This window comes from Anomaloglossus baeobatrachus, chromosome 1 (genome assembly GCF_048569485.1).
Source record: "Anomaloglossus baeobatrachus isolate aAnoBae1 chromosome 1, aAnoBae1.hap1, whole genome shotgun sequence".
In the NCBI taxonomy this organism is placed as follows: domain Eukaryota; kingdom Metazoa; phylum Chordata; class Amphibia; order Anura; family Aromobatidae; genus Anomaloglossus; species Anomaloglossus baeobatrachus.
Window position 1 is genome coordinate 345115903 of NC_134353.1, and position 15452 is coordinate 345131354.

Sequence of the window (15452 nt, forward strand, 5' to 3'; positions counted from 1 at the left end):
TGTGCCCCATATGGACACATGTCTAAGAAAACAGGAATGTGTGCGCAGACCCATTCATTTTCAATAGGTCTGTGTATGTCTGTGTCTCTGTTAAGTATAAAGCAAATCACAAACGTGTGAAGGGGGCCTTATTCGATATTTTATTGGGTAACATTCAAACCTGTGTTATTCTATGGGGCAGTGCCGATCTGCGATTTTTTTTTTCTCAAACACACTCGAATAGAGAAAACAATTGCAGCATACTGCATTCAGCTTTGATCGCAGGCACTCATACAAGTAAATGGGTGTGTGTTTAAAATTGGACTGCAATCAGTCCGATTACTGCTGACAAAGGCAATGAAGAAAATGGACAAATTAAAAGGGGTTGTCTAAGCCCTTTTGATTCTACTTGTTTCCCCAAGTTAGAATATAATACCCTGTACTCACCTACTGTTCTGGCGCGGTCAGTAACTGCGGTTTGGGGCTCATGTGACATTAACAAGAGCCCTCCATCCAATCAGCACCAGCTTCTCTCTCCCCGCCTTCGGACCAAACGATTTAACAGGAAGTGGCACTGTGACTGCCACACACTTCCTGTGGATTGCTCATTTAGTCCAAAAGCAGTGAGACAGAAGTCGGTGGTGATTGGACGCGGGGCTCGCATTACGTCACAATATCAGGTGAGTCCCGAACCATGATTACAGACAGCACTGGAACGGCTCCAGAACGGTAGGCGAGTACAGAGTCTTATTTTACCTGGGGAAAAGAAGTGGAATAAGAAGGGGTTGTCTTAGTAGTCGACAACTCCTTTAAGTTCTCAGTCTTCTCCGCACCTGAACTTCGATTCTCTCATGTGACGGCACTGGATCACACTAAGCGACCAATTGGATTAAAGTCTGGCAGTTTCATCCGAGTGACATTAGCATAATCGGCCCGATTCTCTTCCATGAGAAAACTTACAGCTGTGTGAGCAAGCCCTTTAAATTTATTTTTTTTTACACTGTTTTATAAGGGTGTGTGGGTAACTTCGTTTTAAGGGGGCATGGCTTAAAGAGAATCTGTCACTAAGATGAACCCTGAGCAGTCTACATGGACATGCAGATCATAGGAATAGGAATAAAATGATACCTATGATCCAATAAATTTCAGAGACATCCATGTTTTTCTTATATACAATGAGCTGTAAAGATCTAAGGGCCGGACAGATATTAAGGTATCATTTTATTCAGCTTCTTATGGAGATTATGCAGGAGCCGTGCGCACGTGGCGTATTAGAGCGCAGCGCTTCGGCTGCTGCCCGAAGCGCTGCGTTCTAAGAAGTGACATGTCACTTCTGTGCGCTTTGCCGGCAGCTCCTGCTCTGTCTATGGCAGGAGCTGCAGGCAGAGCGCATGGAATCGGCTTTTTTTTTTTCTCTACGGACATTTTCTGCAGCGATTTGAAGCGCACGTGTGCTCTTCAGATCGCTGCAGAAATTTCTGCAGGGCTAGTACGCAACGTGCGCACATAGCCTAAGAAGCTTCAATAAACTGCTAAGGTGTAGAGATGAGTGGTATTCGAATCAAACTGTTCGCCAATCTCAAATTCGACCTGTTTTAGGCGATGTTCGAGTCGTTCGACGAACTAGAACAAATAACCACGAACTGTGGAACTTGAAGCTATGTTCGATAACTGTTCGATCACCAAAAGCGTAACTGGCTTTTCACAGTAATACTGTGATTCAATGTTAATACACGTGAACCTTGGTTAACGAGAACAATCCGTTCTGGGACTGTGCTTGTTAACCAAGTTCCTCGTTTAGCAAAGCAAGATTTCCCATAGAAAATCATTGCAATGCAGACAATTCCTTCCACAACTTGTTAAAATGTCCCATCCTGGTCCCCTATTGTGCCATTCCACGCATGCACAAAAACACACAAACATACACGCACACACACACATATTATGCTCACCTTACCTTCCGTTCCATCGCTGGCCTCCTGGGACTTGCAGTTCGCCGGTACAAGATGTGTATCAGGTAATCATCACGACCGATGCGCTGCCAGAGCGCTCACGTCAAAGGCAGGAGCCGCTTGCCTCTGACTGGCCAGCGCGCTGCCTTTGAGTAGCGTCTGACAGAGGAAATTCCTCCCTCGTCACGATGGATACCCAAAACACGTAGTTCGCCGCTACAGGATGTGTATCGGGTAGCCATCGCGACCAATGCCGGAACTTCCGCTGACAGAGCGCTGATTTCAAGGGCAGGAGCGCTGGCCAATCAGAGATCAAACACATCTTGTATCAGCGAATTGCAAGTCCCAGGAGGCCGGCGATGGAACGGAAGGTAAGGTTAGCATAATATGTGTCTGTGCGTTCGTGTTTGTGCATGTTTGTATGTGTTTGCCTGCCATTGTTTTAAACGGTGTTCGAAAGTGTTCGACGAACGTTGGACGCACACACCCGCCGTTCGACGAACCAAACTCGAACAGTAGGGTGGTTGCTCATCTCTACTAAGGAGGCAAATACATTTGGCCATTATGGGGTTTCCGTATGTGGCTGGGCATATTAAGGAATACTGACAATGGTAATCCGCGTGACGGAAATGCTTTACTGACCTTATGATCAAAATACTTTTCAAACTTTAATCTTGCGAGTTCCACACACTGCGACCAGCATCTGGGTTTCCTGCTTAGTAGTTTAACAACATGGAAGCAGCCTTCTAAGCTTTCACAAGACTTCATTTTCTAAGAAGCATGGTGATAAATTGAGAAGATCAAATGGATAGAAAAATCAATTGTACAGAACCTATCCTTTTCTATGTATTACAAATGACAAACTAGGGTTAAATGTTCCTGGGGGCGTTATCTCTTTAGATGCAATGTGTGTGTGTGCAGCAGAAATGGGATCTAAGGGGCAAAGAAATGTCAAACATGACATTCTGTAGGAAGTTATGGCATATAGCCCTTCCCTTGAGTAACAGGGATTTATAGTAGACAGAGCTTATGGGAGAAAAGTGGCAGAGATGTGTCAAAAATTATAGTGTCCAGGAAGTGATGGCATATAGCCCCTCCCCTGAGGAACAGGGAGTTGTAGCAGACAAAGCTTATGGGAGAAAAGTGGCAGAGAAATATCAAAAAAGACAGTCTCCAGGAAGTGAATGCATATAGCCGCTCCCCTGAGGAGCAGATAGAGAGCCTATACACTATGTTCATATTGTGTGCACGGCATATGTGGAGGAAAGGCACAGACGTCTTCAGCAGAACCCCGGCTGTCATAGCAACCCATCAACTACCTGAGATCATGTCACTGGAGGGCTGATGGGGGCATAGAATAACACGCCCCCATGCTGGTGGGTTGTTAATGCCATTGCCAGAGCTCAACAGTGGTACTTAAGAAAAAAATTTCAGGCACCTGCAGTTTTTAGAAATCAGCCCTGTATGGGGCGAGCTCATCCCATGAGCCCGCTGCATACACCCACTACCGACATGTATGGCAAATGTCGGTATGAAGTTAATTTAATAGATAATGGTACTGAATATTTCCTAACTAAATTTTACTAAGGTGAGCATAGGAAAGCAGTGTGTAGAGAAAGGGCCTTCCGCACATTTCTCAGGGGCTATATACATACCTGTAGAACGTCTTGTACACTTGAATGTGTCTGCCAAAATTTGTTGTATAGAGATGGCTTATGAGTAAAAGAGCTCTCAAACTGAAATTACAAAACAAAGTAAATGAGTAAAACCAAAGCACAAAAAATACATAAAAGAAATGCAAACATTCATAACATACCTTATCTCTGGCCCACTGAATCGTGTGCTCAATGGTTGCTGGAAATGACTTTAAAGTGCAAAACGGGATCTCTTCATCTGGAGGGTCTCGCTACATAACAAAGGCAAGAATGATTTTAAAATATATTTTTAGTTAAAAATTACCTTTTTGCTTCCTTTCCAGACTTATAATAACCACTGATACTACTGGTATTGCCTTGGTCAATATCCATTCCAAAAACTTTTACATAAAGAAGGCAAGATGTTTCCCAACGGAGCCAGATCACAGCTTAGAATTTTTTGGGTTGTTAGGAGAAACCAATTCACATTTTGTGTGCAGAAGTCTGTATCAATGAGGCCAGGAAACATGTAAAAGCATTTTACTCCCAATGTGGCATCGGCCAGCCTGTTGCCAGCAGACATAATACAGCTGTGCTAGAAAACTGAATAGGACACATGCACGTTTTATTTTACTTGCTTATACAGCCCTATAAATTTCCACAGCAGTTAGTGAGCCCAGTGTGTACACTGATGATGTCTATCTAAGTTTACTTATTGGCATGTCTCTGCGATGTGGGATTTTAACCATAAGGCTACAGTGCTAAGTACTAGGACACCATGCCGCCCTTCTGGTGGTTGCATACAATACCTACCAAGCAGCAATTGTCACATTAGCTGTACCTCGCACTTCAAAAAGCAAAAGTGGGATGTACCAGATAATCCCTTTAAAGGGAATCTCTAACATCAACCCCTTCCTTCCCCAAACCATTTCTATGGGCATGCAAGTCTTAGAAACATACCGTATTTTTCGGACTATAAGACACCTTTCCCCCCTTCCTCAAATGTTGGGGAAAAGTGGGGGGTGCGTCTCATAGTCTGAATGTAGGGCATGGCTGCGGGGAATGAGGGTGCTGCGGTGGAGCGGGTCATCGGTGGCATGCGCAGGCTGTAGCAGCCTGCCGTGACCACGTGGGCCTGCTCATTTCATATGCACGCCCATCTTTCCACCCATCATCTCTCAGCACTGAAGCCAGCGCTGACAGGTGGGCGGGATGATGGGTGGGGGATGCGCGCATAATTAGCAGCCGGCCCGCATGATCACCCCTGGCAACTATAGCCTGGAGTGATCATGTGCGGCTGTATTCACTGCCCCCCGCGCATCATCATCAGTGAGGGGGCAGTGAATAAGTACGGTTTACTCACCGCTCCCTGCAGCATCGCATAGTTCTCCTGTCTGCTAGCCAGCTGATCTGTGTAGAGAGCAGTGAGCACAGGGATGACATCATCGCTGTGCGCGCTCTCCACACACATCAGCCAGCAGACAGGAGGACATCACGATGCTGCAGGGGAACGGCTCCACACAGGTCAACGGCGCTGCTGCTGGCATAGACAGGAAGACGAGCGATGCTGCTGGGAGTGAGGAAAGGTGAGTATAAACGTTTATTTTTTTTGTGTGCCATAGGATACAGGCCATATACCAGGATGGAGTATATAGCAGGATGGGGGTATATAGCAAGATAAGGGCATATACCAGGATGGGGGCATTTAGCAGGATGGGGGCATTTAGCAGGATGGGGGCTATACCAGGATGGTGCTATGTAGCAGGATGGGGGCTATACCAGGATGGTGCTATGTAGCAGGATGGGGGCTATACCAGGATGGTGCTATGTAGCAGGATGGAGGCTATACCAGGATGGTGCTATGTAGCAGGATGGGGGCTATATAGCAGGATGGGGGTATATAGCAGGATGGGGGCTATACCAGGATGAGGGACATATATACAAGGCAGGAGGATCATTACCAAGATGGGGTACCTTAGTTTACCTGAGTATTTGGGGACATTACCCCCATAACAGTGTCAGCAGCAGATCCTCGCTCCATAACAGTGTCATGACCACATTTTTTGATTACAATTTTATTTTCCTATTTTCTTCCTCTAAAACCAGGGTGCGTCTTATGGTCCGATACATCTTATAGTTCGAAAAATAAGGTAAATATATTGAAACCTTTATCTGTTCTATCTGTTGCTGTACTCTTAAGAAATGAGCATTTAATTCATATGCAAATGATGTGTCAAGTGCTCTGGTCCTAGCAGAGCACTTAAAAGAAAGCCACTGCTTTGAGAGCTCGTTTCTACACTCAGCACCGGCCTCTTTAGCTTGCAGATAGCTCACTGCCTATATGACATCAGGTGCCAGGATTAAAAAAAAAAAAAAAAAAATCAGAGCGTGAGCCATAAATAAGCTAGAAAGCTGGTGCTGGGCAGAGAAACAACCGTGGGAGGCAGAGGCTGCAAAAATACTTAGTCGTGCCCACAGCACTTAGCAGTATCATGCACGTGTAAATGAATCGTTAAATGGGATGCCCACTACTTGCACAACCCCTACTCATTACCCTTGTTCGCCCCCGTAAAAATAAATAAGCTTATACTCGCCTCTGGTGGGGTCGTGGGTTCAGCAATGTCTGAAGTCGCATTCCTGAGGCCCACGTGACCTTGCTATGACACGCGAGCTCAGCAACCAATCAGCAACCGGTGTCAGTCTCTCCTCCTTTGGATATTTAAGCAGTACGTGAGCGTTGCGCTGACTTTCTGCTTAAAAGTTTGAAGGCGCGGTAAGGGAAGCCGGCACTGATTGGTCGAGGGACTCATGTGTCACGGTCATGCAGGTCCCGGGAATGCGATTTCAGACGTCGCTGAAACCCGTGGCCCCATCAGAAGAGAGTATAGGCGTATTTATTTTTCTAGGACAAACAAGGGGAATGAGAAGCAGCTGTCCAAGTAATGGACAACCCCTTTAATTATTTATGATTGAGCAATAGAGGATAAAAAGAGGGTTGAATTTCTTTTTAAAAGACCTGCATGCCCATATACAGTGCCTACAAGTAGTATTCAACCCCCTGCAGATTTAGCAGGTTTACACATTCGGAATTAACTTGGCATTGTGACATTTGGACTGTAGATCAGCCTGGAAGTGTGAAATGCACTGCAGCAAAAAAGAATGGGTTTTTTTTTTTTTTTTTTTTAAATTGTGAAAAGTTTAGTCAGAGGGTCATTTATTATTCAACCCCTCAATCCACCAGAATTCTGTTTGGTTCCCCTAAAGTATTAAGAAGTATTTCAGGCACAAAGAACAATGAGCTTCACATGTTCGGATTAATTATCTATTTTTCCAGCCTTTTCTGACTAATTAAGACCCTCCCCAAACTTGTGAACAGCACTCAAACTTGGTCAACATGGGAAAGATAAAGGAGCATTCCAAGGCCATCAGAGACAAGATCGTGGAGGGTCACAAGGCTGGCAAGGGGTACAAAACCCTTTCCAAGGAGTTGGGCCTACCTGTCTCCACTGTTGGGCGCATCATCCGGAAGTGGAAGGCTTATGGAACTACTGTTAGCCTTCCACAGCCTGGACAGCCTTTGAAAGTTTCCACCCGTGCCGAGGCCAGGCTTGTCCGAAGAGTCAAGGCTAACCCAAGGACAACAAGGAAGGAGCTCCGGGAAGATCTCGTGGCAGTGGGGACATTGGTTTCAGTCAATACCATAAGTAACGTAACTCCACCGCAATGGTCTCCGTTCCAGACGAGCCCGTAAGGTACCTTTACTTTCAAAGCGTCATGTCAAGGCTCGTCTACAGTTTGCTCATGATCACTTGGAGGACTCTGAGACAGACTGGTTCAAGGTTCTCTGGTCTGATGAGACCAAGATCGAGATCTTTGGTGCCAACCACACACGTGACGTTTGGAGACTGGATAGCACTGCATATGACCCCAAGAATACCATCCCTACAGTCAAGCATGGTGGTGGCAGCATCATGCTGTGGGGCTGTTTCTCAGCCAAGGGGCCTGGCCATCTGGTCCGCATCCATGGGAAGATGGATAGCACGGCCTACCTGGAGATTTTGGCCAAGAACCTCCGCTCCTCCATCAAGGATCTTAAGATGGGTCGTCATTTCATCTTCCAACAAGACAACGACCCAAAGCACACAGCCAAGAAAACCAAGGCCTGGTTCAAGAGGGAAAAAATCAAGGTGTTGCAGTGGCCTAGTCAGTCTCCTGACCTTAACCCAATTGAAAACTTGTGGAAGGAGCTCAAGATTAAAGTCCACATGAGACACCCAAAGAACCTAGATAACTTGGAGAAGATCTGCATGGAGGAGTGGGCCAAGATAACTCCAGAGACCTGTGCCAGCCTGATCAGGTCTTATAAAAGACGATTATTAGCTGTAATTGCAAACAAGGGTTATTCCACAAAATATTAAACCTAGGGGTTGAATAATAATTGACCCACACTTTTATGTTGAAAATTTATTAAAATTTAACTGAGCAACATAACTTGTTGGTTTGTAAGATTTATGCATCTGTTAATAAATCCTGCTCTTGTTTGAAGTTTGCAGGCTCTAACTTATTTGCATCTTATCAAACCTGCTAAATCTGCAGGGGGTTGAATACTACTTGTAGGCACTGTATATGGGTTGGTGGGCTGACCTTACTGCCAGATTCCCTTTAAACACATGCACTACGATTTTTGGAAACTAATTCTGATGCAAAGCTGAAAAGGAGCTTGACGAGATGGGTGAGAACCAAATTAATGAAATGTGATTTGATCTATTTTGCTTACATAACTGTTATACGACTCTGTTAGGCAAGGTACAATGATTTCTGTATGTCCTTTCGTCCCCATTGTCCCGGAGTCAAGCAGGGGGCGCATGTTGGATACAGATCGACTGCATGAAGAAAAAATTGTAAAGAGGTGAGTGCAGAAAAGTTTCCAAGGCATTACACAGCTTAATGGATAAATCTGTGTCGGACACAAATTGTTACACGTACAGCTACCTGTCTACGTATCTTCTGGCTTCCACATTGTCCAGTGCGGTCACAATGACGTCCTGCTTACTGTAAAAATCATCCGTGTAGATATTCTCTGTGGCAGGACACACCTTATCTAGACGCGGCTCAATTTTTAACTGTGGATTAATGCCTAATGTTGCAGAAGCAGCAGTACAGCTTTTAGGTTTCTGACAAGACAAAAGAAAATACAAGACTATACCAGATGCTTAACAGGAGTACTAAAGCATTGATCATGAGCCATCTTATCCCTGTTAAAGATATAAAAAAAAGAGAATTTTGTTTACTTACCGTAAATTCTTTTTCTTATAGTTCTGTCTTGGGAGACCCAGACCTTGAGTGTTTAGCTTCTGCCTCCGGAGGACACACAAAGTACTACACCTAAAAGTGTAGCTCCTCCCTCTGAGCTTATACACCCCCTGGTGAGCCAGTCACAGCCAGTTTAGTGCAAAAGCTGAAGGAGAATAGCCACCCACAAGTAGAACAGAGCAAGAGCCGGTACAACTGGAGACTCTGTCCACGACAACAGCCGGTGAAAACACGCGGAACAAGGAAATTGCCAACAGGCAACAGGGAGGGTGCTGGGTCTCCCAAGACGGAACTATAAGAAAAAGAATTTATGGTAAGTAAACAAAATTCTCTTTTTCTTTATCGTTCCTTTGGGAGACCCAGACCTTGGGACGTTCCAAAGCAGTCCCTGGGTGGGAAATAAACAGAAAAACTAAGAAGTAGGCAGAACCTAACTTCACAAATGGGCGACCGCCGCCTGAAGGATGCGTCTGCCCAAGCTCGCATCTGCCGAAGCATGAGCATGCACTTGGTAGTGCTTCGAGAAGGTATGCAGGCTAGCCCAAGTGGCAGCCTGACAGACTTGTTGAGCCGTAGCCTGGTGCCTAAAAGCCCAAGAGGCACTGACAGCTCTGGTCGAGTGTGCTTTGATCCCCGGCGGGGGAGGCACCTGAGTACTCTGGTAGGCGTCCGAAATGGTCGACCTAATCCAACGGGCTAAGGTCGGCTTAGAAGCAGGGAGGCCCTTGAGCCGACCTGTGGTTAGCACAAAAAGAGGTGCACCGCCTAAGCGCAGCGGTGCAAGACACATAGATCCGGAGAGCACGCACCAGATCTAGAGTATGTAGCGCTTTTTCAAAGCGATGAACAGGGGCCGGACAGAAGGAAGGTAAGGTAATGTCCTGGTTAAGGTGGAAGGGAGAGACCACCTTAGGAAGAAAGTCCGGAGTTGGACGGAGAACCACCTTGTCTTGATGAAAGACTAAAAAAGGTGACTCGGAGGAGAGCGCAGCCAAATCAGAGACTCTCCTGAGAGAAGTTATGGCAACCAGAAAGGCCAGTTTCTGTGAAAGACGATACAAAGAAACCTCGTCCCTTGAGAGAGTTGAGGGACAGTCCTAGCTGCAGACCGGACTGTAGAAAAGACAGAAGGGTCGGCAAGGAGAATGGCCAAGGAGGATGGCCGGTAGAGCGACACCAGGACAGGAAAATTTTAGATCTTAGCGGAGGAAGATTTGCGGGCCCGAGTCCTAGTGGAGATGACTTCAGGGGGAATACCAGAAGCCGTCAAAATCCAGGACTCAAGAGCCACGCCGTCAATTTGAGGGCGCAGAATTCGGGCGGAAAAACGGACCTTGCGAGAGTAGGTCTGGACGGTCCGGGAGATGCCACGGCATGTCTACGGACAGTTGGACCAGGTCCGGATACCAAGCTCGCCTGGGCCAGTCCGGTGCAATGAGGATGACTCGACGGCCCTCCATTCTGATCTTGCGCAGGACTCTGGGCAAGAGAGCTAGAGGGGGAAACACGTAGGACAGACGAAACTGGGACCAGTCCTGAACCAGAGCGTCCGCGGCGAAGGCCTGAGGATCGTGGGAGCGAGCCACGTAAACAGGAACTTTGTTGTTGTGACGGGATGCCATTAGGTCCACGTCCGGAGTGCCCCATTTGCGGCAGATCGACTGAAATACTGCCGGGTGCAGGGACCACTCGCCACCGTCCACGGATTGACGGCTGAGATAATCTGCCTCCCAGTTGTCCACGCCTGGGATGTGGACTGCGGATATGGTGGACCTGGAGTCCTCCGCCCATTGAAGAATGCGTTGTACCTCCATCATTGCCAGGCGGCTGCGTGTCCCGCCTTGATGGTTGATGTAGGCAACCGCTGTCGCGTTGTCTGACTGGACTCGAATGTGCCTGCCCGCCAGCAGGTGGTGAAATGCTAGGAGAGCTAGAAGCACGGCTCTGGTTTCCAGCACATTGATTGAAAGGGCTGACTCGGACGGAGTCCAAGTGCCCTGCGCTCTGTGGTGGAGACATACCGCTCCCCAGCCGGATAGACTGGCATCCGTAGTGAGAATCACCCAGGACGGGGCCAGAAAGGAGCGCCCTTGGGACAGGGAGAGGGGCCGAAGCCACCACTGAAGAGAGCTCTTGGTCCGTGGCGACAGAGCCACTAACTTGTGTAAGGAGGAAGACCGCTTGTCCCAACAGCGGAGAATGTCCAGCTGCAGGGGGCGCAGATGGAACTGGGCAAAGGGAACAGCCTCTATGGACGCCACCATTTGACCCAGCACCTGCATTAGACGCCTGAGGGTATAACGGCGGGGTCTCAGGAGAGAGCGCACCGCCAACTGAAGAGACAGCTGTTTGATTAAGGGCAACTTCACAAGTGCCGGCAAAGTCTCGAACTGCATCCCTAGGTACGTGAGACTCTGGGTCGGAGTCAGAGTGGATTTGGGAAGATTGACAAGCCACCAGAATTGGGCTAGAGTGGCGAGAGTGAGCGAGACAGTCCGCTGACAGTCTGCGCTGGATGGAGCCTTGACTAGAAGGTCGTCCAGGTAAGGGAGCACTGCCAACCCCTGGAGGTGCAGAACCGCAATCACTGCTGCCATGACCTTGGTGAATACCCGAGGGGCCGTGGCTAACCCGAAGGGGAGAGCCACGAATTGGAAATGATCTTCTCCTATTGCAAAGCGTAGCCAACGCTGGTGTGAAACTGCAATTGGCACATGTAGATAGGCATCTCTGATGTCGATGGACGCCAGGAAATCCCCTTGGGTCATTGAGGCAATGACTGATCGCAGAGACTCCATGCGAAAGTGCTGCATCCGAACATGCTTGTTGAGAAGCTTGAGATCCAGGATGGGCCGGAAGGTACCGTCCTTTTTGGGAACTAGGAAGAGGTTTGAGTAAAAACCTCTGAACCGTTCCCGGGCGGAAACTGGTACAATGACTCCGTTGGCCTGCAAGGCTGCCACGGCCTGTGAGAAGGCGGCGGCCTTGGAGCAGGGGGGAGTTGAGAGAAAAAATCTGTTTGGCGGGCTGGAAGAGAATTCTATCCTGTAGCCGTGAGAGATGATATCTCTCACCCACTGATCGGAGACTTGTTGAAACCAAGCGTCGCCAAAGAGGGAGAGCCTGCCACCGACTAAGGACGTTGCTGTAGTGGGCAGAGAGTCACGAGGAGGCTGCCTTAGTGGCAGGACCTCCTGCGGTCTTCTGTGGACGCGCTCTTGGGCGCCAGTTGGATTTCTGGTCCTTAGCGGAGTTAGCGGACGAGGCGGAGGGCTTAGAGGACGACCAGTTGGAGGAACGAAAGGAGCGAAACCTCGACTGAATCCTACCCTGGGCAGGTTTCCTGGTCTTGGTTTGTGGCATGGAAGTACTCTTCCCGCCAGTAGCTTCTTTAATAATTTCATCCAGCTGTTCACCGAACAGCCGGGAACCAGCAAAAGGGAGCCCAGCAAGGTACTTCTTTGAAGAAGCATCTGCCTTCCACTCTCGAAGCCACAAAATCCTGTGGATAACAAGAGAATTAGCTGAAGCCACCGCAGTGCGGTGAGCAGCCTCTAGCATGGCAGACATGGCATAAGATGAAAAGGCTGAAGCCTGAGCAGTTAAGGTAACCATCTCAGGCATAGATTCCTTGGTGAGGGAATGCATCTCCTCTAGAGAAGCAGAGATGGCTTTGAGAGCCCACACTGCTGCAAAAGTCGGGGAAAACGCGGCCCCCGCCGCTTCATACACGGATTTGGCTAGAAGGTCAATCTGACGGTCAGTGGCATCCCTAAGGGAAGTGCCATCAGCCACCGACACAACGGTCTGGGCTGAGAGCCTAGACACCCGAGGGTCTACCTTTGGGGAGTGAGCCCACTCCTTGACCACCTCAGGTGGAAAGGGAAAACGGTCATCAGAACCACGCTTTAGGAAGCGTTTGTCAGGACAGGCCCTGGGTTTGGTCACAGCGGTCTGAAAACTGGAGTGGTTAAAGAACACACTCTTTACTCTCTTAGGCGAGGTAAACTGGTGCTTTTCTGCCAGAGAGGTTTGCTCTTCTGATACTGGCGGATTAAGATCCAGTACAGAATTAATGGAAGCAATCAAGTCACTAATTTCTGAGTCACCCTCGGAAAGATCAATGGGGCACATGGAGTTAGCCTCCGAACCCCCTGTAAAGGCATCCTCCTCATCCTGCGAGTCAGCTCTTGAATCAGAGCCGCGGGATGAGGAGGGAGAGGAAACCCTGCGGCGCCTCTTAGGAGGACGGGGTCCGTGCCCTGATGATGAATCCTCTGTGAGCTCCAGTGGACGGAGGTCAGAGGATAGGGATCCTAAAGGACCCTTAGCAAGAGCATTAGAGGCACCCTGTGAAGGGGGCTGATGCATATTCATCAAAGTCCTGGACAGAAGTCCCATGGACTCAGCAAATGACTGGGAGATAGACCTGGAGAAGGACTCTACCCAGGCCGGGGGTTCAGCCACAGGTGCAGAAGCAGCCTGAGAGACCACTGGGGGTGAGACTCCAGGCTGTGGCACCTCCAAGTTAGAGCAGACATCACAATGTGGATAGGTGCTCTGTTCAGGCAGCAGGAGCTTACATGCAGCGCATGCAGTATAAAACTTTGGAGCCTTGCTCCTCGTGTGAGACATGCTGCTGGAGTGGGGAAAACAGCTTCTACAAAGAGAATGAACCCCAGGGAGTATATGCAGAGGTCCACAACCAGAGACCGGCTGTGGCTTACCAGACCGCTGGAAGCGGTGTTGTGTGCCCTCCAGATCCCGAAGCCCGGACCCCCAATGCACAGCACCTCAGCAGGGATGCAGAGTGCAGGATGGCCCAGCGCAGAGTGAATCTGTAAGAAAATGGCCGCCGGAGCGAAGAGAGGGGGCGGGACGGGGGCGTCCCTGTAGGAAAGCGGGAACTGGAGGGCCATAGAGACCTGCAGGAGAGGAGTGACGCACAAGCAGTGGGGAGTGTCCCTCCCCTGTGCAGGACGGCCGCCGGGAGGAGCCGTGCCTGTCCCTCTGCATGAGTGACAGAGAAACTAGGCCTCCGGCGAAGCCGGGGCCTAAATTTGAGTAGCGAGGCCGACGCGCAGGCACCATCGGCGCGGTTCTCAGGCGAAAGCCAGAGGACCCGCCGGAAATGCCAAAACAAATGCAGCAAATACAGCAACACACTCTCCCCATACAATAAAGGACAGGAACCCCCAACATATGAACATCTCAGGTACTTAGCTGCTGAGACGCAGGGCCAGGTCCCTGGGGATGAGTGCTGCGGTCCAGCAGAATCCTCAAGGGGCTGTGGACGGAGACCGGTCTCCTGCCAGGCATGGAGGCCGCGCTGGCTCCCACTTCAATCCAGAGCCCAGGAGGGAGGGTGAAGGAGCACGGCATGTAAGGCTCCAGCCTTGGAAATCAACCTTACAACACCACCGACACAGTGGGGTGAGAAGGGATATGCCGGGAGTCCAGACGTGGACCCGCACTTCTTCAATCTCTTTCCAAAAAAAGAAAAAATCATATGAGAATGCATGTGTGGATGTATGCCTCCTGAACACAAAGCGATAAACTGGCTGTGACTGGCTCACCAGGGGGTTTATAAGCTCAGAGGGAGGAGCTACACTTTTAGGTGTAGTACTTTGTGTGTCCTCCGGAGGCAGAAGCTAAACACCCAAGGTCTGGGTCTCCCAAAGGAACGATAAAGAAAAAATCACTTTCAGTAGCTGCCAAATATTTGCTTTATCACATGTGGTATCTCAACTGATGTTCCTTACATTCCGCAGCTATAAAGGGTTTAGCACTGGAAAGAAGGGAATTTTGTTTACTTACCGTAAATTCCTTTTCTTCTAGCTCCTATTGGGAGACCCAGACAATTGGGTGTATAGCTTCTGCCTCCGGAGGCCACACAAAGTATTACACTTTAAAAAGTGTAACCCCTCCCCTCTGCTATACACCCTCCCGTGCCTCACGGGCCCATCAGTTTTGGTGCCAAAGCAGGAAGGAGGAAACTTATAAATTGGTCTAAGGTAAATTCAATCCGAAGGATGTTCGGAGAACTGAACCATGAACCAAAGAACAATGAACATGAACAACATGTGTACACAAAAAAACAACAGCCCGAAGGGAACAGGGGCGGGTGCTGGGTCTCCCAATAGGAGCTAGAAGAAAAGGAATTTACGGTAAGTAAACAAAATTCCCTTCTTTGTCGCTCCATTGGGAGACCCAGACAATTGGGATGTCCAAAAGCAATCCCTGGGTGGGTAAAAGAATACCTCGATAAAAAGAGCCGAAAAAACGGCCTCTTCTTACAGGTGTGCAACTGCCGCCTGAAGGACTCGCCTACCTAGGGCGGCATCTGCCGAAGCATATGCATGCACCTGATAGTGTTTTGTAAAAGTGTGCAGACTCGACCAGGTAGCCGCCTGACACACCTGCTGAGCCGTAGCCTGGTGCCGCAATGCCCAGGACGCACCTACGGCTCTGGTAGAATGGGCTTTCAGCCCTGAAGGAATCGGAAGCCCAGAGGAACGGTAGGCTTCAAGAATCGGTTCCTTGATCCATCTAGCCAAGGTTGACTTGGAAGCCT

At 48.9% G+C, this 15452-nt stretch overlaps 1 protein-coding gene across 1 annotated transcript in view; it reads right to left on the minus strand.

Annotated features, from left to right (window-relative positions):
* The window catches only part of UBA6 (ubiquitin like modifier activating enzyme 6), a 253385-nt gene that overhangs the window by 100369 nt on the left and 137564 nt on the right, over positions 1–15452 (minus strand). Inside the window, exons 18-22 of the mRNA XM_075341882.1 lie at positions 8558–8739; positions 8343–8448; positions 3748–3837; positions 3587–3667; positions 2574–2702 (exon numbers count right to left, since the gene is read on the minus strand). Of these exons, the coding sequence (XP_075197997.1) occupies positions 2574–2702; positions 3587–3667; positions 3748–3837; positions 8343–8448; positions 8558–8739 (588 nt within the window). The remainder of the gene's footprint in view (positions 1–2573; positions 2703–3586; positions 3668–3747; positions 3838–8342; positions 8449–8557; positions 8740–15452) is intronic.